This window comes from Gordionus sp. m RMFG-2023, chromosome 1 (assembly GCF_954871325.1).
Source record: "Gordionus sp. m RMFG-2023 chromosome 1, tfGorSpeb1-WG-v2, whole genome shotgun sequence".
Taxonomy (NCBI): domain Eukaryota; kingdom Metazoa; phylum Nematomorpha; class Gordioida; order Chordodea; family Parachordodidae; genus Gordionus; species Gordionus sp. m RMFG-2023.
Genome location: NC_088775.1, coordinates 69147330 through 69171490, shown reverse-complemented (window position 1 = coordinate 69171490; position 24161 = coordinate 69147330). Strand labels below are relative to the sequence as shown.

Genomic DNA, 24161 nt, shown 5'->3' with positions numbered 1-24161 from the left:
GCTTAAATATTTCAAAGATGACGACATCATTATCTTAACCTATTTAGTTCAATATCTTCCTGCCAATTAAGAATTCTTATCAATTTTTCTATTAAAAGGATTGATTTCACTGTTTAATTAGAAGTTCTTGATTTTTTTAAAATAATTAGGGATATCGATTCTTTTTTTCGATAATCCATACGTTTTTAAAAGAATATTATGCTATATTTTATTTCCTTATAGACATATTTTCCTTGTAGGTTTCAAAATGCAATTTTTCTGGTTTGAACAAAAAAAAATTTCACTCCCCTTCTCATGCAATGCAGAACTTAAACCATCTACATTAACAAATTCTCCAAAAATTGCTCTCAGGAAAAAAACTTTAGAAATTTTTTTATAAAACTTTTTTTTCTTTAATTTTTCGTTTTATTGAGATGTGTATTGGTTTTATAATTTTTTTGATTTTTTCTAAACCTTTTCATTAGCAAAAAATTCTGTTTTTTATTGCAGATTAAAATACAAATATGTTAATTTTATTTTTATAATATAATTTTTTCGGCATTCACATTTAAGCAATAAAAATTTATTTTATAGTTATAGGTTTATTAAATTATATTTCAATATGGTCGGCTTTGTAATTTTTATTTTATTATTTATCTTTTGTGGCTACTAGGCTTCGAACGGATAATAAATTATTCTCAAATTTTCATTTTGGCAATAAAAATTACATTTAAAATTTTTAATACCATTTTTTATTTTTTTTTTACAATTTACTGAATATTTTGTATAAATATTATAATTTTAATGTATGCCTAAACTAATAATTGCCTTTATATATTTTAAATTATTAGGATAATTAGAGATAATTGCTATTAAGGATGGGGTAGTTTATAAAGTTGTTTATAAATACTTTTATATATCAATGAATACAATATAGTTTTTTCATAATGAAATTTATTTACAAAAAAATAAAAATAATTATGGATATCTTAGACGGAGATAGCTAAAAGGCTGAATTCAATATGCGCGCAAATAATACCCTTCTTATCTCAAGAGGTAAAATCTCACTTTAAATTGCATTGTTATTAAATATATTTATCTTATTTTTACTAACATATATGTATATGAAAGGCTTGTTTTATTTAACGCAATTTATATGAAATGAAGTACAATCCCTAAAAATGATTATAATGGTTTTAAAAAAAATTAATAGGCATTATATATAAAACAATGTAAATTTAAAAATTACAACAAAAATAGAAGTTATTTATGTGTTATTTCTTGAGAGGTCATAAATGTATTTTTCATAAATATGTGCACACTAGTCTTTTTTAACAAAAAGTTAGTGATTATAATTAAATTACTCCATTTTAATGGTCAATTTTTAGAACATCAAAATAACGCAATCTTTTGTCTGATTACACAAAATTTCTATATAATTCTCTTATTTTTAAAAAAAATAATAATCAGAAATATTGCCACCTGTTCAAATATTTAATGACTAATACCTGTTTTTTAGATCTAAAATTGTAATTTATTTTTAAAATGGCGTTTATAAGTCTTCTACTTCTTTCATAATTGAGTTCTTTTTCCACCCAAAACGAAGGTGTTTTTCATTTTTACAATATAATTTTTGATTCTTCCAAGTCTATTTTATGATACTTAAATTATTAATATATTTTTTTTTTAAAAATTGTGCATCATTAATAATTTATTAGATATTAAATAAATAATTAGGGTATATTATTTTCAATTTCAAATGATTACATTTTTTTTATTGATTTAAATTTTTAATTGTCTACATTTTATCTTGATTAATTAATATTTAATAAACGCTTCAAGACAATGAAAAAAAATATAAAATCCTTATATTAGTCATTATTTTCTTTTAAATCCAAATATATAATTTATATTTAAAAAAAACTAATTAATTAAATTCCTTAGTTTAGGAAAGGAAATTATAAATCATATTGAAAAACTGACGATGTTTTTACAATAGAATTTTTTTAAATAAAAAAATATCAAATTACTTATTCTTTTTTTTAAAAAAAAGATTAATTAAATGTGTTATATAATTTATTTTTTAAATGGCAATTGCTTTCTTTATCCCTAAAGGATATCATTTTTATAAAAAAAAATATATAGTTTAAGAGTAGAAATTATTTTTTTTATAAAGAAAAACTAAATTATATTTCAATAAAAATTTACTATCTGGTCCAGCGCCCTTATAAGATGAATACTGATATATGGTCAATTTACATAATAGAATATCGGGGACATTTCATTATTATTATACATATGATTATTTTCTAGAAAAGATGAATTAACAACAAACCCATAAATTAAAATCTATATCAGTAATGATAATAACACTATAAAAGAAATTAGATGGAAAAAGAATATAAATATTTATAAACCTATTTTTTTGATTTTTTTTTGGCAAGAAATAATTTAATTTTAATGCAAAAAAAATACTATTTTAAGTTATAAATAAATATAAAAAAGGAATTCTTATTTCTGAATAATTTATTAGTCATCTAAGCCTCTTCAAACTTCTTTTTTAATATCATTTTCTTCTCTTCTTTTTATAATAAATAAATAATAAAAATGAATTATATCTTCTTCGTGAACTAAGGAATATTTATCATTATTTGTCAAGATTCAATAATATATTTTATATAGACTTAGAATACTTAATTACTTTCCGTTTTTATTCTGAAAAAAAAGTATATAATATAATCTTTTAAAATATTAACTAACAGTATAAAAGTAATTTGAAGAAGATATGGCCATTTTTATTGATTTTCCCGCAGATTGCTCGAGTCAGAATTCCCTCAAAACGGGGACTACATTTTTAAATGATTATGATAATTTTTTTTTGGCCAACGACTAGGGACCCCTTTGATATCTAATAAAAATATAAAATGAGTACTGCTAATGTTTATTAACTTAAAGCCCCCTCCCCGAGATTTTAATTCCATACGACATTGATTCATACACTAGACACCGATTCAATATTGTCTATAAAAATGGGGAATATTTAGTTTTCTTCTTAAATTTACAAATTATGTTTTAGATAACATAATTCCTCTTTGCGGTATAATAAAAGTTTAACCCTGTATTCATAAGTTTAAGGTTAAATATTGCATGATGTGATATTGAATCAAATAAAATTCGATTGGTTCGAATCCAACAGAACTGTGTTTTTTCTAAAGGCAATTTGGTTGTCCCTTCCGGGGGGGGGGGTGATAGTTCAAATCTTATTATTTTTATCACTTCTAAACTTACCCCTCATTTGCAGTTATCGCGAATTCGCCGCCCTTACTGAATGCAAGGCTAGCCTGTTTTTTTTAAATTTTGTCCGACTCACGCTTTTTAAAATAATAATTGTAAATGAGAGCAGCTAATTAATTAAAGGTGAGCACAGACCGTGAAAATCCCCTTGGCAGTGTAAATAAATTTTAAATTTCGAACGGTGAATGGACGTGACGGGTATTTCCAAAATAAAAAGGCGTGATTAGAAATTTTGCGTGAATTATGTAAATCTTTAAAATCACTCCTTTCCTTACATATTTTAAAGAAACTAAGGAGTCTATATCATTTTAGATAAAAATTTTGATCTATAAACTCAATTATTGAATTCTTAATTAATGAAAAGGTGGCTAAAATTTTTTAAAATACATGAATGGGCCTAGATTTGTTTTAGTTAAGCATGAGTGGGCGGGTCTTTATTCTGGATTTAAAAAATCATGCCTCCAGAGGGGCCGGGTCCATCAGTCTCTTATCTAGGTTTATTACATTAATATAATTTAATTGGATAAATATGAAAATACCATATAGTAATACACAAATATTAGATAGATATAATATAGATTATTATTATTATAAAGTTTTTTTTTGACACTCTAAAATTTTTTTTTAATGATATTTAATAAATTTATTTTGGTATATATTTATTTTTTTCAAATTTGTTAAAGATACACATCTTTTATTCATTAAAATATGACAAAAATTCTTTCTTCTTTTTATTGTTATATGCTCAACTTAGCGTGTAATGCAAATAATTTCTGGTTTAAACAAACTTATTATTTTTATGATATATGTCAAAATTATGGAAAAATAAAGGATTACTTGCTACTACACAAATTCCTGAGTTTTTTTAATAAGTAGATTTTATTTTATTTAAGCCATTATAATCGTATTAAATTCAGATATCAATTAACTATTAATTATTATGCTTTGCTCATGACAGTTATTATTCTAAAGTATCTAACAGAACTGCCATACCTTAATATGCTGTCATAATTTTTCGAATCTGTTCAAAACTATTTTAAAATTTATTAGCATTCATTTATGCTGTTAAGTTGCCTAATTTCATATTCATTCTGTTATAAAATAACGAAATTCAACTTAATTCTTTAATCTTTAATAAATCATTTTGGGCCAATTAATTTAAAAAAATGTCGGAACGAACCGAAAAGAACCGCCAGCATTCTAAACCAAAACGAATCAAGATAAAACTGTTTAAAGAATCTGAATGGAACTAAAACTAAACTAAGAACTCCAATGGGACTTAACCATTACACATCACAGTTCGACTCTCTGTTCTGCACTGGTAAATAAAGTCTATAGCTGGGGAGTAACATGAATATTTGTAACCAAGGTATTTAAATATTTTAAAAAACCTGTTACAAGAAATTTTTTTATAAGACGTCAAATGTCGATATTTTATCAACTCCTGAACAAATATTTACAATTTTTATTTTTCTCACATTAGTAAGAAGAATTTCCAACTTTTATTCCTTCTTCATCTTCAATCATTCATTACACAATGACTTAAAATAATGACAAAACAAAATTTTCTCTTTGTGTTTTGTGTATGTATTACTTCACTCACATTTTTTACAAAATTTTATGATGCATATAATTGTTGCATATAAAAAATTATCATAAATAATAATCTATATAAAAATAAATTATTCATACATATTATACTTACATTTACATGTATAACATTAAATATGTATCAAATAGCATTTTATAAATTTATACAAAATAATAACTATTATAGAAAATTTATGCAAAATTACTCATCAAACTCATTACGTATTCATGATTATTACAATTATTTCACATTGTAAAAAAATATACATAATATTTTAATTTTATCCCCAACATTATAAAATAAAAACATCAATGTTACTTTATATTAATGTTTTTAATCACTTTTCTTTCCCTTTTCCTTTCAAACTTTTTTTTCTTCTATTCTTTATTTTTACTAACTTATTTTAAACATTGTATAATGCATTTTATTATTTATATTGAAATGTTGGTAAAGCATCTTCATTTTAATATTCATAATTATATATTCACAAAAATAATTCATGATCCATTTTTTTTATATAAATTATAAATGAGCAATTGAAAATTATTATAATATGTAAATATTGTGTTTTGGAATTAATTATAAATTTTAAATATTTAAATGTAATGTTTGATTGTATCTCATTAATATAAATATAAATTTTTTTTACATATTAATAAGGGGAGTTAAATTAGAAATTTGATAGGAATTTTTTTTTAAAAAAAGAATAAACTTTTTATGACTTAAAAATATCAAAAAAATATATTTTATTACTTACTTTATCATAAATATGCTAATTTTATATTTATATGATTTCATTTTACTTTTAAAAGTTAAATATAAATAATTTATTCATTAGTTGAAAGATGAAATTTTTTAATATACATTATATTATATTCTAACATTTAAAAACATTTTAAGGCATTATATGAGTTGCAGACTAAAAGAAAACCAATTATAACTTTTTATAGGTGGTTTTGGTTGGCCTTTTTTGTCATTTTTTAAAATAGTTTAGGCCCACTCCTTGAAGGCTTTTGACAGTATTATATTTTAAAAAAATTTTTTTACACTCAATTTTTTTTATTATAGACATTATTTTTAAATTAACAATATTCAATGTTGGGGAGTGGGGGTGTAATGGGAATTTTTTTGGTTTAAAATAATATATGGAAACTGCTAAAAGAGGAGATTCCATCCCATTATTGGTTGCGCTTAGTGTTGTCAAACAGCTCGATTTGAGCCGATTTTTAAAAACAGCTAACTCAATATTTTAGTCTGAAAAATATTGTTCAAACCTAAAGATTTCGCTAATAGATGTCCACCTATGAGCAAAATTTTCAGACTTGCGTAATATATTTCTGGCGAATATATTGCGTTTTTAACAGTAGGCTCAAATCTAGCTGTTTAACGAGACTAGTTGCGATAATGGAGCAACACATTTTTTTCATGGGTTTTATTATTTTATGGCTAGAAACATAAAGTGGTTAATTCTATAAACACAATTTTAAAACCTGTATTTTTTATTATATATGATGTATTTTATTCATGTAGATGATTTGTTATGTAATCTTAAAGACATTTTTATACGAATTTTCTTTTTTTATCGATTAGTGGGAATTTATCAGGTTTACCCGAGTCGGTCGACTAATGATATAATTATAAATGTTTTATATTCATTCATATCTTTATTTTATAAAAATTAACACAATTTAAATAAAATAAAAAACTTTATCAATAAAATTGAGAAATCACCTAAACATAAATCAGGTTCATGTTAATAATTAATAACTATTCTTTTATTCATTAGTTTAATTATAAAATGACTTATATAAATAATTTATACCCAAAAATAGTGTATACACTCTATTACAATATACGCCAAACGAAAAAATATTATTTATTAATATTATACGACTAAGAATTTTTAAATGAGTGTTGAATGGCCCGATTTATACTATTTTAAATTTAGATCTTAGCCAATATTACTCAAGCCTCGAGATTTCATTAACAGATGTCCAAACCTTTCTGTCATCTGTGAGCAAAATCTTTAGTCGTTTTTGAAAATCGAGCCATTTAACAAAACTACTAAATAATAATAAAAATTAATAGACGAATAATATGTCCACCCCTGCCCGTGTCTAGGCCTACGGTATTATATTTTATATTCATACCCATACTTTATCTTAAATTCAAATATTGATTTTATCTTATTTTTTTATCAAATGCTTTAAGCCCGAAAGTCGATAGTGATATAAAATATCAATTTGTTTTTTTTACCCCACCTTGTTTGTTTAATATGGTATGAATTTAATTAATTTACTACTAGGCTTTGTAGTGTAGTATAACTATGTTGCCAATTGCAATATTACCGGAAATTTTCCTTTTGAAAGATTTTTAGAAAAATGTAATATACTATCCCCCCACCCCCAATTTTTCTTAAAACATAATTCAATTAAAATATTTATTGTATAGTAATATAAAATACAAATCAATAGAAAATAAGGTTGAATTATTAAAGGTTATAAACCAGAGGTCGGCACACCGGGAAAAGGAATATAGGGTCGGGTTGTAAAGTTCAAAACATTTTTACGGGCCAATGCTGGATAAGATATCAAAATTTATAGTAAATGATTAGGAAAAAATTTAATAGTAAGACTCATCGGTCACCACAGCATCAAAAAATGATGTGTATACCTTGACAACCATTTTGATTATCTCATTAAGTTTTTGTGATATATTTTTGATCTAATTATACATTACATGGTATATTTTATAATTGCATATTTATACACAAATTTAAAAGCATCAACAACAGGTGGCATCGGCTGTCGAAAGGGCTAAACAAGTCACCATGTCGGAGCTAAATGTGATAATAGGGGTATATTTCGAAATTCGTGATTTATATATTATATTAAATGTTTAGGCTAAATTATAATATTAAAGATGTGACCTGTTCTGCTTATAAAATTCCCGTTTGTAATGTTTTTTTGACTCCATTAAAAAATATATTTTAAAGCTGTTAACATTTTATTCCATGAGAAATGTTATAAAACAAACTATTGAGTGAATTTTTTTTAGATATCCTTTGAAAATAGGAGTAGTATTTATGCACACGCATTGTGAAAAATAGAATGTAATTAAAGTAAATTTTTAAAATAATTTTTTTAGTAAATAAAATTAAAACTATTCCCTTCTAGTTTTATTCAAATGACGATAGCGTCGTCACAACTACCGACCCCCCCCCCCCCTTCAATTTCAAAGACTATCTTGTGTTAACCCCCACCTTGGAATTGAAATACATTTGATTAATTTTTTTGAAGAAAAGCATAATATTTTGTAAATAATTTAAGCTTAAAAAAATATGTTTAATCTTGTGGCATTAAGAAAATAATAATTAAATCGTTAAATATTTCACAATGCTTGTTTGTTTAATTTATACCTTTTGATTTCTTATAAATTATTTGAAATAAAAGATCAATAAAAACATATTGAATTTTTATAGCACAATAAAAGGCACCCAATAATATAAAAATAGGGCTATAGTGTCGTCATGTATATTTGGTAAAGTAGTTTGTAAATTTTACTCAAATCTAACTTTCATAGTTCTAGCTCACCTATACTCGGAGTTATGGACCTTATATCATTTTAAGCTATAAAAAATTTTCCCTACCACTTCACCCCCTCTCTCTCAAAACTCTCTAAAGTAATTAGTAAAAGTTAATTACTTTAAGATAACGACTATAATTTAAACTTTTTAGAAATAAAGCATTTTTATTTTTTAAAAAGTGAAAACCCAAAATGAATTTTTGTAAAAATCGAATATAGCCAAAGGTCTACATAAAGACGTATAAATTGATGGAGAAATTCATAATGCTGCCCGTCCCACCTCATAGGAAAATCATGGATATATACCTATGTCAAGGTCGATCTTAATTAAATCAAAAAAAATTTGTTGAAAAAGTTACGAATAATGTATCATTTTGTTGTCTATAAAATTCTCCTTCGGAAAATACAATTTAGAAAATTAATCTATTTTCAATGCTGAAGTATTTCAGCGAAATGCGAATTTATTTTATTGATCATGCGAAAACGCACTCAAGCCTGTTTATTACCTTTATAACCAAATATTTATGCGGAAAAAAATTGTAAAAGATGCGTTTTAAATTTTATTGAGCTTTTTCACATTTTTAAAAACAACATTAATATAAATTAAAAATATTAAGGGCCCCTGTTTATTTTAGTGTTACTTTTCAGAAACCTAAAAGTAAACCTTATTTTTAAGTTATATATACTTCATTTTGTGGATATAATGTTAAATTCTCAATTTGGGTAAATTATATGTTCACCTGGATCTGCCTTTACGGGTTCTGACCTGGGCTTTTTGATTTTTTTAAAGAATCGGAATGATTTAATTTGACTTTGGGTGACCAGATTCATTAACGCCTGTCTTAAATTTTTTTACTTCTGTAAGCAAGAATTTTGATAAAGTTTCAAGATGTATATTCACTAAACATGCGGATAGAATATTGGATTGTCACTAAACATTCGGATAGAATATTGGATTGTTCCATCTCCAGATAAGGTCATAAATTGGGATTTTAATTAAATATCCATAACTATTGTTCTTATTATACATAATTAAAATTTTTAAACCATTTATTCACTAAAGCAACAAATGCACGCCGTTGTAGCTCAACAACAGCAACCCTTGTTGTCTGCTAATGCGAACCTAAATAATCCCAACCCACTTAACCTGAACAACCCTAACCTCATTAATCCCGGCAATCACCCTGCCAACAACCTAGCAAACTTGGGCGCTCTAAATATGCCTTCCATGCACCCCCATAATATGGGTGGGTTACCTTTCCCCCCACCCCATCCAGGCCTCCTTATGCCTCCTCCTCCAGGCCTGCTCGCTGCTTTCGAAGAAAATGCTAAAAAACATCTCATGAGTAAAAAAAACATTTATTGTTTAATTTAGTTATTTCAGTCATTGCCATGATATATGACTTATTTTTATATAAACCTTTACATTTTTTATCAATATTGTGTAAATTTTTAGTTTAATACATTTTTGGCAAAAAGGTTCAAACAATGAGAGTTGTTTTCATTCTTAAATTTATAGTTTAGTTTTTTAAAAAATATTATATAATTTTATTTTTTTTAGTGAACGAAGATCGTCAAGTAACAAATAAAAACTTTATTTTGTTTTATATATAAACTTGACAAGAACCCATTTAGCAATTTTTTTATTTGCTTTTAATTAGCTTTTTTCTTAAAATTCAAAATCATTTATTTGTCACGTCAGACCAATATGTTCGAAAAGATATGAATAAGTTATTCGTCACCCTTATTAAAAAAACCTAGAATGTTGGTTAACTAAATTTCCGTTTTTATAAGAAATAGGTCAACTAACCATTTAAAATATAAATATTGCATAGAGAAACGACGATTCTCCTCAGCCACCCTCCAATCATTTTCTCCCGTCCTCCTTATCCATCCCTAATGGGCCCACTAATTCTGGCAACCCGATTACTAATAAAATCGGTGGTGGCGATAATGCCACTTCGCATTCACACACGAACAGTAATCCTCTCTCAAAACGTAATAGTACTCCCTCTCTATCATCTTCATCATATAACCTAATTCAAAATAACGGCTCTAATTCAAATTCCGAAAATCACAATGTAAAGAGCCTGCCTGCTCCTCACCCTTCCCTTCTTATTCCTCCTATGATACCACCCCATTTGCTAGCAGGAACGGGTTCTTTTCACCCTTTACATGGGGTTCATCCTGGAGCCTACCCTCCTATTCCTCCTCCTCCTCCCTCACTTCTTCATACACACCACCCTACTCATCCTCATCACCCTCATATGTTGAATCATCACCATGTTCAACTTGGACATAGTTCTCAAAATATCGGTCAAAACATACAAAATCACAATGTATTGTTACATGGTAATAATTCGTCATATGGACGCTCTTCGCCTGTGCAACATGCTGCACCCAACAATAATACTGGATCTGGACCAACCAAGAAGAGAAAAGATAAACACGGTAATGTATTTGAGTAATTAGTTGTATTATTTAAGAATTTTTTGTTAATGGATTTTTATTTTTCTAAAATTTTATTATAGTTCTTAACTCGACCAAAGATTCAGCTTCTCATAATTCTAACACAGCTCAGTGTAATAATAATAGCCGGGCATCTTCTTGTACCCCCCTGCAATCAAGGGAAAGGAGAGATAGCACACCTTCATCTTTCAATGCCCCTTCTTCCAAACGCAATGGAAACGGTTTTTAATATTCTCATAAATAACGTTATAAAATATCTCAATTGTAGGTTAATTATATTATAACTTTTAATTTTTTTAATATAAGGTTATACATATTCGGAAAATACTTTTATTCATTCAAAAATAGCTTTCGTTTGAAAATAAGAAGTATATAAATTACTCCCCCCCCCCCTTTGTTTGTTCAAATTTAAACTTGGACCTGAATAATTTCAATACAAAAATTATGCATTTTAAATGAGTCTGTTTCAGCGATGCGATATATTTACTACAGTTCAGTCTTTTTTTAACATATAGACATAGTAAGCAAATCCTCCCCAGCTTCGCACCAAATTTCTAGCGTCATTGACAATTCAAATATCAATGGGGCAGAAACTAATCTTACATCCACAACAGCTAAGGATGAATTTTATAACATTAATGAAGGCGATTTAGATAATATTAATAACAATAATAACTTTGATGAAGACACTTTGCCACGTATTAAATCGGTTATATATTTTTATAACCATGCATTCTAAAAATAAAATGTAGAAAACCTTTTTCCCCACTTTTTCTCTACTATTCAAAATTGGAAGACGTTTCTTATTAAAAATGGAAGTCTCGGTTAATTTGTTAAGATCACAGGTCGCTTTTATTTAAACCAAACCACGGTTACAAATATTTTAACCAATTCTTTTACATTAAGCTCTTGCCTAACACTTAGTCTTCACTACTTATAACGGTTTATTACTTATTCTCATTCATGAATACGATTATAAATGTATATTCGAATCAATTTTCTTAATAATGGCTAATCTTTGGAGATAATAACAACTGACTTCAAAAAAATATGATTCAGGAAGCCTCTGACATAGACGACAAGAGTGATCAGGAATTGGTAGTCGACGTTTCCAACGATATCGTAATTATTCGATAATATTATATTATATTTGATTGATGTTTAAGTATAACAAATTTCCTCCTTTTTCTTTTACCAAATATTTATTTATTTTTTAACATCGCGTTTTAAAATTAGTTATATGCACAGTAAATACCTAATCCAATTTAATGTTACCATTTTTGTGCAGATTTAATTTAAAACGATATTTTTAAATTTATTTATAGATAAAATTATTTAACTTGTAAAAATTGATAAGAATATATAAACATTTTATTTTAACAATTTTATATAGTGTTGTTAAACGCTCGTTTTGAGCCTATTTTTAAAAATGGCTAACTCAATATTTCATCCTGAAAAATATTACGCAAGCCTGAAGATTTTGCTCATAGAAAGAACAAAGGTCTAGACATATATTATCGAAATCTCGAGACTTGTTCACTATTTTTCTGGCTAAAATACTGGTTAGCCTTTTAAAAAATCGGCTCAAAATGAGCCGTTTAACCACTAATTTTATGTAAGTCAAATAATTTTATTTTCAAATAAATTAATATGAAAATGTTATGCACGACACTGTAATATCTCTTATTTTAAATGTTGATATTAAAAGGCATGTTATTAGGTAAAATTAGATGTAAATAGTCTCAGTACATTTACATACATATTTATAAATTTATAGGATAACGAAGACTCTATCAACGCTGCCATAACCTTGGCAAATCATTTATCTTGTCAAAATCAAAAAGAAGAGCCAATGAAACTCGATTCATTTACAACCTCCTCTCCAAAAATCGAAAATATTAGCAACGAACTAGCTCAAAATAAAGATGGTGAAGATAATTACGAAGGAAATTACAAAGGCATGATAAATGGGGATGAAAATATGGGAGCTTTCGCTAATAAACGTAAAATTAAATTATAGAATATTTTTACAATAAGCTATGATATCTGAAAAAAATATTATTGCTATTTATATGAACATTATTCAACACACTCGATTTTCCGTGACTTAATTGGGTCACTTGGATCATACTTAATTATATTAAACAGATACTAATATTTGGAAAAGTTTTGTAAATAAAAGACAGGAAATATAGTAAAGTCATAGGCCCAAAAGATATTCAAATTACATGAGTTAAAAGTTTTCCCAAAATATGGTTTATTATTAAACAACTCTTTACTCTAAAATACCTACATTTTTAATTTTAAATTTAAAAATAATTATATTAAGACAACAAACACTACCATAGCAGTTCGCATAAGAGATTTAGAAACTGTGAATCCGCTAATGAGTCATATAAAGATAAAGAAGCCCATTCTGGCAAGAAAAAGAGCAACAATATGACGGTAGGAGGATCATTCAAAACTTCGCCTTCTCTTAGCGAGGTTTATTTATTACGGGAAATATTTTTTAGGCGCAATATATTAAGGTTATTTTGTATATTTTATTTGCATATGAATCAAGTGTGCCATTAAAATCGCAGGGGGTACCATCTTAGTCAAGACACAATCAGTATCAGATCTTTTTCTATTTTACTTGTCTGAGGGGGAAGAACTTCGTTGAATATTTATATCCATTTAGGCGGTTTTTACTAACTAACCTTAAGTATATTACAATTTGAATTGGGCTTGTACCTAAATGTAAAAATTTTGTTCTGGATCAGGCCTAAAATATAGAAATAATCTTCGAGCTTGGGGTAAAAAAAGTTGGAAATACAGAATTTTCATAACGTTTCAAATTCAAACCACCAAATTTATCACAAAGCTTTTCTCCATTAACGACATGATTATCCAATATATCACTATTCATTTCTGGAGTTTTACTATCTCTAAAAAAAATTGGACAGATAAAATAAACATAAAAAGTATAACATTATTTTTATTTCTAAAAGGGCGGAGCACAGATACATCCTGATACAGAAGATAGCCACAACTACAACCTATCTTCTCCAGCTTCAAACAACGGAGCCAGAAAAGGCACTTCTATTCATCATACTAATCAAATCAAAAATAACAATATTGCTATTAACGGTAATTAATGCCTTCTATTTTATATAGAAATTTGCCTTTTATAGACTATAAGCTAAGTAACCACCTCAATTTAAGCAAACATTTAGTAAATATTTAATTTTATAATCACATTAAAAATAGCATTTTTTTACTCTAGGAATAAAAAGGGCATGTTACTAAGATGGCTAAAATAAGACAAACTACTCTGTAGATTTATTTAAATACTATAAATTGTCTCAGTGTTAACTTATATTAATGGTTAAAATTGAATAATAAACAAATATCTCTTTTTTAAATGTTAAAGGTAATAGTAATTCACCCTCCCATTCACCAAACGTTAATAACAATACAAATTCAGAAAATGGTGGTGGAGGACGAAGTAGTTCTTTGGGAAAAATAAAATCCTTTTCCGCCAATATTTCAGGTTTGATTTTTTTTCTTCTTATAAAAAATCAAAAGTTTGATTAATATATAAACTATTTTAACAATTATATATGTTAGCTCAATGTGTTTTTTCCAGTAATGTTTTATTTTTTCAACTTTAAATCATTTTTTGAGCGAGTCTTTAAAAATTTTAAAATCTGATTTTACCGGAAGTGTATTCCATTATGTTTGAAATACCTACTCTATGAATTTCAGACAAATTTTTCATAAACTTTTAAACTTAATATAATTTATATTAGAGATCTGCAAAGTTAGGCCCGGCCCGAATGGGCTTCTTGCCAGGCTTAATATTTTTTAAAAAATTTCGGGCCAGGTCGGGTCGGACCTTGGAAATTTTATTAAATATATCTAAATTTATCAATTTTATCAGAGACCTGCAGGCCCGGCCCTAAACCCGGGCAGGGCCGGGCCGTATTTTAAATTTTTTAAATATACCCGGGCCTGGCCTAAAAAATTTTTTTTTAAACATATCCGGGCCGGGCCTAAAAATTTTTTTTTAAATATATCCGGGCCAGGCCTAAGATTGTTAAACCCGGGCCGGGCCTTAATATTTTTTATAAAAATTTTTACATTATGAGTTAATAGTTTTAAGATTATATTATATTATAGTTATGATTAATATAATATTGGGTGATGGTTAACACTACCTAACAACCCACAGATCGATCTAATTATTAATTTCCTGCAAATTTATTCAAAGTATTAATATATTTTTTTTATAATTCATATCTAAATTTTTACAACATATTTTACCAAAACAATCAAATAAAGGAATTAAGCCCCAATATTCAAGTATTATTAATATATTTTTTTATAATTCATATCTAAAATTTTAGAATATGTTTTACCAAAACAATCAAATAAAGCAAAATCACTTCTTAAAGTTTGTAATACCTTTCAAAGCGAAAAGGAGAAATAAAATTGATTTTACTTAATATAAAGCATTTTTTAATTGAAAAATTTGTTTTACACAAGTATCATTTTATTTCTCTTTTTCTGTCCCAAATTCAAGCAATTACGTATGTAGTCAGGGACAGATCGCAAAATGACGGAAAACTATATAAAAGATTATATTAAATTACAAGAGGCTCAGGAAGTAAATGAAATACCATTGACCAGTCAAATTACGACTGTTGTTAAACAAACTGAATCGTTTTATGACAAATGGGGCGATGGTAATTATGGTAATATGTCAATACCCGATGATGAATATTATAATTACATGAATAATAGATAAAACATTTAAGGTGGATAATTTGTTAGAGTGGTGGGCGGCTCATCAAAGCGAATTTCCAATTTTAGCAAAATTGGCAATTCCTGCTTCAAGTGCAAGCTGTGAGCGGAATTTTTCCACTACGAGAATTCTTGAAGAAAGAAGAAGTAATCTTCAACCTGAAAAGGTAGATATGCTTCTCTTTCTTCATGATAATTTGTGAATTTTTAATATCTTTCTTGAGTATAGGGTTTCGTCAATCATGCTGGTTTTTTAGTTTGCAAACTGTCAAATATTTTTTGCATTTATTATATTTACCTTGAGTCATGAAAGTTTTTAATCCAACATTTTTCATTATTTTTTTTTACAATATTATATAATACAATTATTTTCTTTTGTTAAAAATTTATATTATAAAATAAATTATATTAATATTGTGCAATTAGATTATATTTTCAAAATACTATTTATTATACATGCTTTTTTTTAAATAGTGATTTATTTTTTTTTTATAAATTAAATAGTAAATTAAATACAATATATTATATTCTCAAAATATTTTCCATTTTTATAAATTAAATATTAGTATTATTATTTTTAAATGCAATATAAAATATAGTATATGCTCAAAATATTATTACCATTTTTATGAATATTAGTTTTATTTTTATAAATGCAATATAAAATATAGTATATGCTCAAAATATCCATTTTTATAAATAACAATTTTATAATTTTTATAAATTCAATATAATATTCTCAAAATATTAGCTTTTTACATGTATTTTTTAAATAATAAGCGATAATACTTGCTGAAAAATATGGTAAAATACCTCATAGGTGAATTTTTGTATATACCAGGTCGAATATAATTTTAAAAAATTCCGAGCTGAGCCTGAAATTTTTTTTTTAAAAAATATCCGGGCCGGGCCTTAAATTTTTAAATCCGGGCCGGGCCGTAAAAAAAATACCCGGGCCGGGCCTAAAAAATTTAAAACCGGGCCGGGCCGTGCAAATCGTACCTCTGCAGGTCTCTGAATTTTATATTGAATTTTTTATATAAAATAAAAATTTTTGATTTAATTTATTGAAACTAAACGCTATATAACATATGTCTTTTATTTTAAGTAATAATAAATATTAATTTCTATATTTAAATAAATTTGGGCTGGCAAAACTTTTTTAAAAAAAATTTCGGGCCGGGCCGGGCTTGAAAAATTAGGCCCGATGCAGATCACTAATTATATTCGATTTTACATAAATTTTTTATATAAATATAAATAACTCGGTTAACAGCAAAATTGTCTACAATTCATAAGATAGGACAAACTTGATAGAATATATTTCTGGTAAAATCCGATTTTTTATTAAAATGAGCTCAAATTAAAAAAAAATAACTCATTGACGCTAACATATACATTAGTAAAATAATTTTTATCCCTCATAAATAAAATAATCCTAGCCACTCCTTCACCTATTCCAAAAGCTCTCAGTAACAATCAATCAGCCATTGTTTCTCCACCTAATCACCCTTATCATCACGCATTGCATTCACACCCTTCCCATCCTCATAATATTCTTCCTCCTCCTTCGTCCCCTTATTTTTTCCAACCCTACCCTCCCCACCACCCCGATTTTCCTTCATTACTCCTTCATCATCAACAACACCAAAACAACTTGCAAAATTTACAAAACTTACAGAACTTGCAAGGCCCACCTCACATGATTCACCCCTTGCAAAACCACCCCATGAACTCTATACATCCTATGATGAATCCTAACGCCTCTCTACATCATAACCATTTATCACATGGGCCTCACTTTTCGTCGCTGCAAGCTCCCCATATTATCCCCCCTTCGTCCACTCTAAATATCCAGCAACATCATCAAAACGAATTATCCACATCGTCTCATTCACAGGGCGTTATAGTCAAACAAATACCACCAACCCCGCCGTACGCCTTTCACTCCTTGACCCTTACCCCACCACTTGATAATGAAGAACCAGGTGGCAATAATAATATATTGGCCACTGTACCTAGGCCTGTTTCTTTTCCTCAAGATTTTAATCTCCCTCCCACAAATTCATCTACCACTAATTGTCAAAATGGACCAAATAATAACAGTAATGGATTGCCGAAATCACCTTTCATAAAACAATTGCACACACTGAATCATGGCGAGGTGGTGTGTGCAGTAGCAATGAACCATACAAAGCCCGTTAGGTTTTTGTATACTGGGGGAAAGGTAAAAAAATTGACAAATTTATATGTAATTAATATATCATTTAAAGCCTTTTTATCTAAAAAAAAGCAACTAATCACTAAAAATTATTTATAATAGGAATTTTTAAGATAAAAGTGGTGGCTTTTAGAAAAATCAAATAATTTCCTACTTATTTTAATATTTTTTATAATTTCACTTATTTATAATTTTTTTTCAAAAAATATTAGGGATCTGTTAAAATTTGGGACATGAAAGACACAACCATGAAAACACCCATACACGAATTACAATGCTTGGTAAGATTTAAAATATTCTCATTAATTATATCTCTACCAGGTCTAATTTAAAATAAAATTTACCAGATCTATTCAAACGAATAATTTTTTTTTTTTGAATACGAATAAACGATTATTTAATAATTTATCTTAAAATATTAATAAAATCGAATCATTTAAAGTATAAATCTTAACGAAATTTTATTATTAAATTATTTTCGAAGTTATATGAAATAGTGGAGCATATTTCTTTATTTTCAGCTTCTTTACATTATTTTAAAACTTTTTGCTTTTTTGAATCTTATTGCAAATTTTATCCCAAAAGAAATATTTCATTTTTTTTTCTCTAAATATATTTTGTGGTATATTATTACATTGGCATAACTATGGATAATATGACTAGGATATATTAAATTGAAGTTTTTTTGCTATATTAAATTTAATAATTTTATGTTAAAATAAAATTAGAATAGAGAAAATTACATAAGATCTTGCAAACTGTTATCAGATGGACGAACTTTGATAGTGGGTGGAGAGGCCAGCACTATTACTATATGGGATATTGGATCGGTAAAATTTAAACATTAATCTTTCATTTTTTAATTATTTTGTGTTAGTGGTAAACATTTTTTTAAAAACGAATTCTTTTGTGTTCGTCGTTCAAAAAATCGAAGGCGCTCGCTCTAAATGCTTTGCTAAAAAAGGAACGCGTTGAAATTTGTTAACGCGCACGTTCATTCATATCTAAATATATTTTTTTATATGCACTTAATATTTGATATAAAAAAATTGATAATATAATAATACTAAGCTAGGCACGTTGATTGTAATATTTTAATTTTGTAATAGAATAAATATAAAATGTGAAAATATGAAACAATAAAATAAGACTTAAAAATATATGATTTGTCAATTTTTTTTCTATTTTTACTAAGAATTTTTTTATAAAAATTAATTCAATAAGCAGATAAATCTTGTAGCTATAACTGAATTTTGTAGGTTAAAAGCGCGTTCCACGATAGCTGAGGGTGACATCGCTGTGTTATATATCGTGATGGAAATTTTTTTGAAAATATAATTAATGTTTTATATCTTTGTTTCAAAAGATTTCGATAGATAATAATCGGCCTAATTTTTGTCCAAAAAAGAGATTTTCGAATACCCTTTTCTGAGGCTTTCACACATTTTTTAATTAACTTTTCAACATAGACTTATATTAGTCAATGCTTTTCAATCTATTAACGCTGACAATAAGTTATACATGTAATTTAAAGTTTGAATAATTTTATCTAGGGCTGTGCCGATATTAAATATCTGATTGGCACCGATATTTAGCGTTTTCCAAAAATATTGGATCGGACCGATACATGTAAAAAACCGATCCGATCTTTTTATTTCTTTTTGTTATTTTATGTATATTTATTTTACATTAATAATATTTTCTAAATAATTTTTTTTTAAACAATGCAAATGCACAAAACTCCTTAAATTTTATTTATTTTTTAAAATTGATTTATAGTATTTTAAAAGTTTTTTTTATAAAAATAGAAAGGGAACCCCCAAAGTTTTATTTATTTTAAATCTTTTTAAATAATAACGCAAATTTTATTATTTATACTTTAAATGAAAGAATTTTTCTAAATATGGTATCTGAATTATGGAAATATTTTACAAAAGACAAATTATTTTGTAAAATACGTTATCTGCGGAATTCTAATTTCACGGGGAGGAATAATGAAAAATTCATTTAATTACTACCAATATCCGTAAACTTTTTAATAGAAAAATTAAATAAAATGCATAATTCGATTTTTTGAATAAAAAATATTGATTTCTTAATTACTTTTGGTTCAAATGGGGGTGGGGAAAAATCAATATAAATATCAGATCGGACGGTGAAAAATATGTGGATCGGCACAGCCCTAATTTTATCGTTATTATAGGCGTCAACTAGCCCAATTTTATCTTTTTTTCACTTTCTTAAATGAGATGTGCATACTATTGGCTCATGCTCTATTCCAATATTTAGATAACATTAATTTTAATATTTGTTTTAAAGAATTAAAATCGAATTACCATTAATTAAGTCAGCAATGATATTTATTAAGTCCTAACTATCAGACATGTCTATCAATAAAATAATTTATAAACTTAAACCTAAAATAATTTATAATCTTAAAACTAATAAAATGTAAACCATATTTGAGTAAAATAGATACTAGTCAGAAAGGAAAACGTGCTTAAAAATATTTAAAGGAAACAAGGAGTTAGAAAATATAGCTTTTGTTTAAAAAATTTTTAGAAAAATTTTTAAATTAATTTTTTTTTGAATGAACTTAAAAAACGAAAGTCCTCGTCAAAATAATGAATCGTTCATGTTCAAAATTCGTTTTAAATAAAATGTCCAAAAAAACTATTTTATTCGCTATGCGTTATAGTTTAAATTGTGTAATGTTTGTTAATATAATTGTGTCCATCATTTCAAAATAACGTCAATTAAATATATTTAGAGTTGTGCACTGCATCTTGCAGATTGGCAGAATTTTTATTACCACATGATATATTAAAAAATTGACTGGTTAAATACCTCCATCAGCAAATTCCAGCACCGCTCTAACTATATGCAAGATTTAATAATAAATCACTATTATTTTATTAACAATATTTTTTTTTGAATTAATGGATTGGTCATACTAAACCAAATCAAATATATTAAATTATGCAAATTTGTAATTTTTTTAAGCCCACACCAAGAATAAAAGGAGAATTAAATAGCCTTGCCCCAGCATGCTACGCCTTAGCTATTAGCCCTGATAACAAACTATGTCTGAGCTGTTGTTCTGATGGGAATATAGCAGTTTGGGATCTTCATAACAATTCTCTAATTAGGTTTTTAATTATTTGTTTAATTTGGATAAAAGATTTCAGTGACTCTTGACACAAACCTACCAAATTAATTTTTTCCACCGAGGCCTCTTGAAGCCCAGTGGTTGTAAAAATTAGTTCTAGACCCAGCCACGCTCCGACCTTATAAATTAATTGGCGTAACCAAAAAGGGAGGAAATTTCACCCGACTTGGCATATTTGCCAGTTTTTTAAATATCATTTTAAGGTATAAAAATACCTCCATACACTGTCTCATCTCCCCTCTCCCAAAAATGAATACAATGCGAACATGGCATCGGGTTTTTTGAAAAAATTAACTGTAAAACCAATTTTTAAAAAATCAAATCGGGCCAAATCCCTCAAAAAGCAGGTTTAAAGTATTATAATAAAAAAGCCACACCCCCCCCCCCTCTACCCCACTAGAATCTCTTGGATGCACATAAACTTTATTTTTTTTAAGATTATTCGGCAATTACTCTGGTAGTTTAATGATGTTTATCTATTTTATTCTATTACAGAATGATAAAATGGGAAATAAATTTATTTTAGAATCATGATGCTCAAACTAGTAAAAGTATAATTGGGTGGAGATTAGTAAAAATAATTTTAAAATGACTAGAGCTCATTTTTTGTTTTTAATTTAAATGGATTGTTTTTTATTTTTTAAATATGCTTATTTAGGCTTTAATTTTTTAAAAATAATCTATTAAGTGAAACAAATTTAAATTAAATGTAAGGGAGGCATGTGCTACTTTTTATTTCTTCAAATAATTCTTTTTCATTATCACATGATTTATAATACTTAACATATTAATTCTAAATATTAAATTACTTTTTTCAATAGTTTTTTATCAATAATTTGTTTACAGGCAATTTCAAGGACATACCGACGGAGCAAGTTGCATAGACACATCATTGGACGGAAACAAATTATGGACTGGAGGACTCGACAATACAGTTAGATCATGGGATTTAAGAGAAATTACGCTAAAAGTAATAACAGTAAACTCAAAAAAAAATAATTAAACTTTTAAATGCGAGAAAATGTTAAAAGGGGAATGTTTTAATTGTTTATGCTTAAGTGAAAGAGGGAATAAAATCAGAATTCTAGATAGTAAACGCGGGAGAACATTTAAACAGAGATTTAATACATAAAAATAACGATGTTAAATAATTATCATTATTTTTATTATTATTAGGGGAAACAATTGCAGCAATACGATTTTAATAGTCAAATATTTTCTTTGGGATGCTGTCCGACAGGAGAATGGGTGGCAGTTGGGTAAAACTAATATTTTTTTATTGCATAAAACGTGTTACAATATTTTTTTACACTTACCAAAGCCTATTATTTACATAGATAAAACATGGTTTTTTTTTAGAATGGAAAATAGTGTGGTGGAAGTGATACACCATACAAAACCCGACAAATATCAATTGCATTTGCACGAAAGTTGTGTTTTGTCATTAAAATTTTCAAATAACGGTAAATGGTTTTTGAGCACGGGAAAGGACAATCTACTCAACGCCTGGAGAACACCTTACGGAGCTAACCTATTTCAAGTAACAAATATGGTATTCGTTATAAAAAAATTTTAATCTCAATTTTAGCAGGAAATTTGCAATCATAATTTTTTTTAATGTATAATATTTTAAAGATGCTCTATTAATTTTCGTTATAGCATTTTTTATAATGTAGATATAAATGATTGTTCTTTTTGCCTTTAGGCCAAAGAAACATCCTCAATATTAAGCTGCGATATATCTTTTGATGACAAATACTTACTAACAGGATCTGGCGACAAAAAAGCCACTCTTTATGAAATCCAATACTAATTAATATTTATAAATATCACGATATAAAAATTATTTTTTTATAAAACACATGTAAGCAAATAGGATCATGAATTTTATGTAGTTTTTTTAAAATGACATTTAAAAAAATATTAAAATAGTATGCTCATTATAAATATTTTTTTGTTAAAAGCCATTATTATAATACTAATTTAATAAAAACAAAATCTTAAAATTATTTTCTATCCCCCCCACCTCCCCCCTTTAGTCAAGCCCAGTGTTTCACGATTACTTTTATAATAACTTTTTTTTATTTATTGTGCAATTTTTTTAATTCCCAATATTTATCTCGCAATCATGATTACTTATCAAGAAAAAAAGAAGCTAATTGGAAACGGTTGAATGGAATCTACTTCTTTGAGAACAAACAAATATTATTTTTTTAGAAACAGTAAATTTGAGAAATAAAATTTGTATTATACAATTATTTTTTAAGATTTTACAAATAAAATTTTTTTTTAAAAAAAAAAGAATTTTATTATAATCATATATAATATATTGTTAATAAAAGATTAAAACACAACATGTACGATATTATTAATATTCCATAATTTTTATTATTTTCATTTTATTATAATATATTTATGTAATAAAAAAAATGAATTTTTTTAGATAAAATCTTCTATGCAAAAGTATCGCTGTGTCTCCTGGGTATTATTTCTAGTAAACACTCTTAAAATTTTTCAATATAATATTAGAGCATGATGCATTATCGATTAGTGTAATAAATTACTTTTGGACTTTATAATTTATATTTACAACCATATTAAATTTGGATTACATTGAACATAAATACATGTAGGTTATACCTAACCAGATCATATTTATGAAAAAGATTGATGTAATAAATTTATTGGTAGAAATTAAATAAATTTTTTTTTAGTTTTATAAAATATGTACCAGAGATGCATCGATACCACTTTTTTTGCTGATACACGGAACCGATTAATTATTTTTGTGTATAAAATAGTTAAATATGTTCGATATATTGCCATGATAGATGCAAATAATGATTGTTGATATTGAGAAAGTAATATGTATTGCATTTGAAAACTATTTTCGAAAGATATGTTAAAATAAAATAAAACATTTCCATATTTAGTGAAGAAATCTTTATTTTAAAATGACTGATTTCTCTCTATTGGATTTATTCGATATTTAGCAATATATGTATATTGTAATAAGTTTAATATTGCATTATTAAATAAATTTTTATAGCAATAGTCTTGCCCTATTT

General features: G+C 26.5%; 1 protein-coding gene across 3 annotated transcripts in view; it reads left to right on the top strand.

Annotated features, from left to right (window-relative positions):
• LOC135931815 (transducin-like enhancer protein 4) overlaps positions 1-23644 on the top strand; it is a 41820-nt gene extending 18176 nt beyond the window's left edge. For all 3 annotated transcript variants that reach the window (XM_065469120.1, XM_065469119.1, XM_065469121.1), the window contains 21 exons: positions 973-1035; positions 7647-7721; positions 9513-9795; positions 10011-10027; positions 10285-10900; positions 10981-11139; positions 11434-11627; positions 11978-12040; positions 12696-12921; positions 13248-13402; positions 13909-14047; positions 14331-14450; positions 17146-17930; positions 18137-18205; positions 18653-18754; positions 20928-21073; positions 21940-22063; positions 22270-22352; positions 22453-22633; positions 22799-22891; positions 23537-23644. In XM_065469120.1, coding sequence (XP_065325192.1) covers positions 973-1035; positions 7647-7721; positions 9513-9795; positions 10011-10027; positions 10285-10900; positions 10981-11139; positions 11434-11627; positions 11978-12040; positions 12696-12921; positions 13248-13402; positions 13909-14047; positions 14331-14450; positions 17146-17930; positions 18137-18205; positions 18653-18754; positions 20928-21073; positions 21940-22063; positions 22270-22352; positions 22453-22633; positions 22799-22891; positions 23537-23629 — 3786 coding nt within the window. In that variant the 3' untranslated portion in view covers positions 23630-23644. The remainder of the gene's footprint in view (positions 1-972; positions 1036-7646; positions 7722-9512; positions 9796-10010; positions 10028-10284; positions 10901-10980; positions 11140-11433; positions 11628-11977; positions 12041-12695; positions 12922-13247; positions 13403-13908; positions 14048-14330; positions 14451-17145; positions 17931-18136; positions 18206-18652; positions 18755-20927; positions 21074-21939; positions 22064-22269; positions 22353-22452; positions 22634-22798; positions 22892-23536) is intronic.
• Positions 23645-24161: the final 517 nt, after the last annotated feature.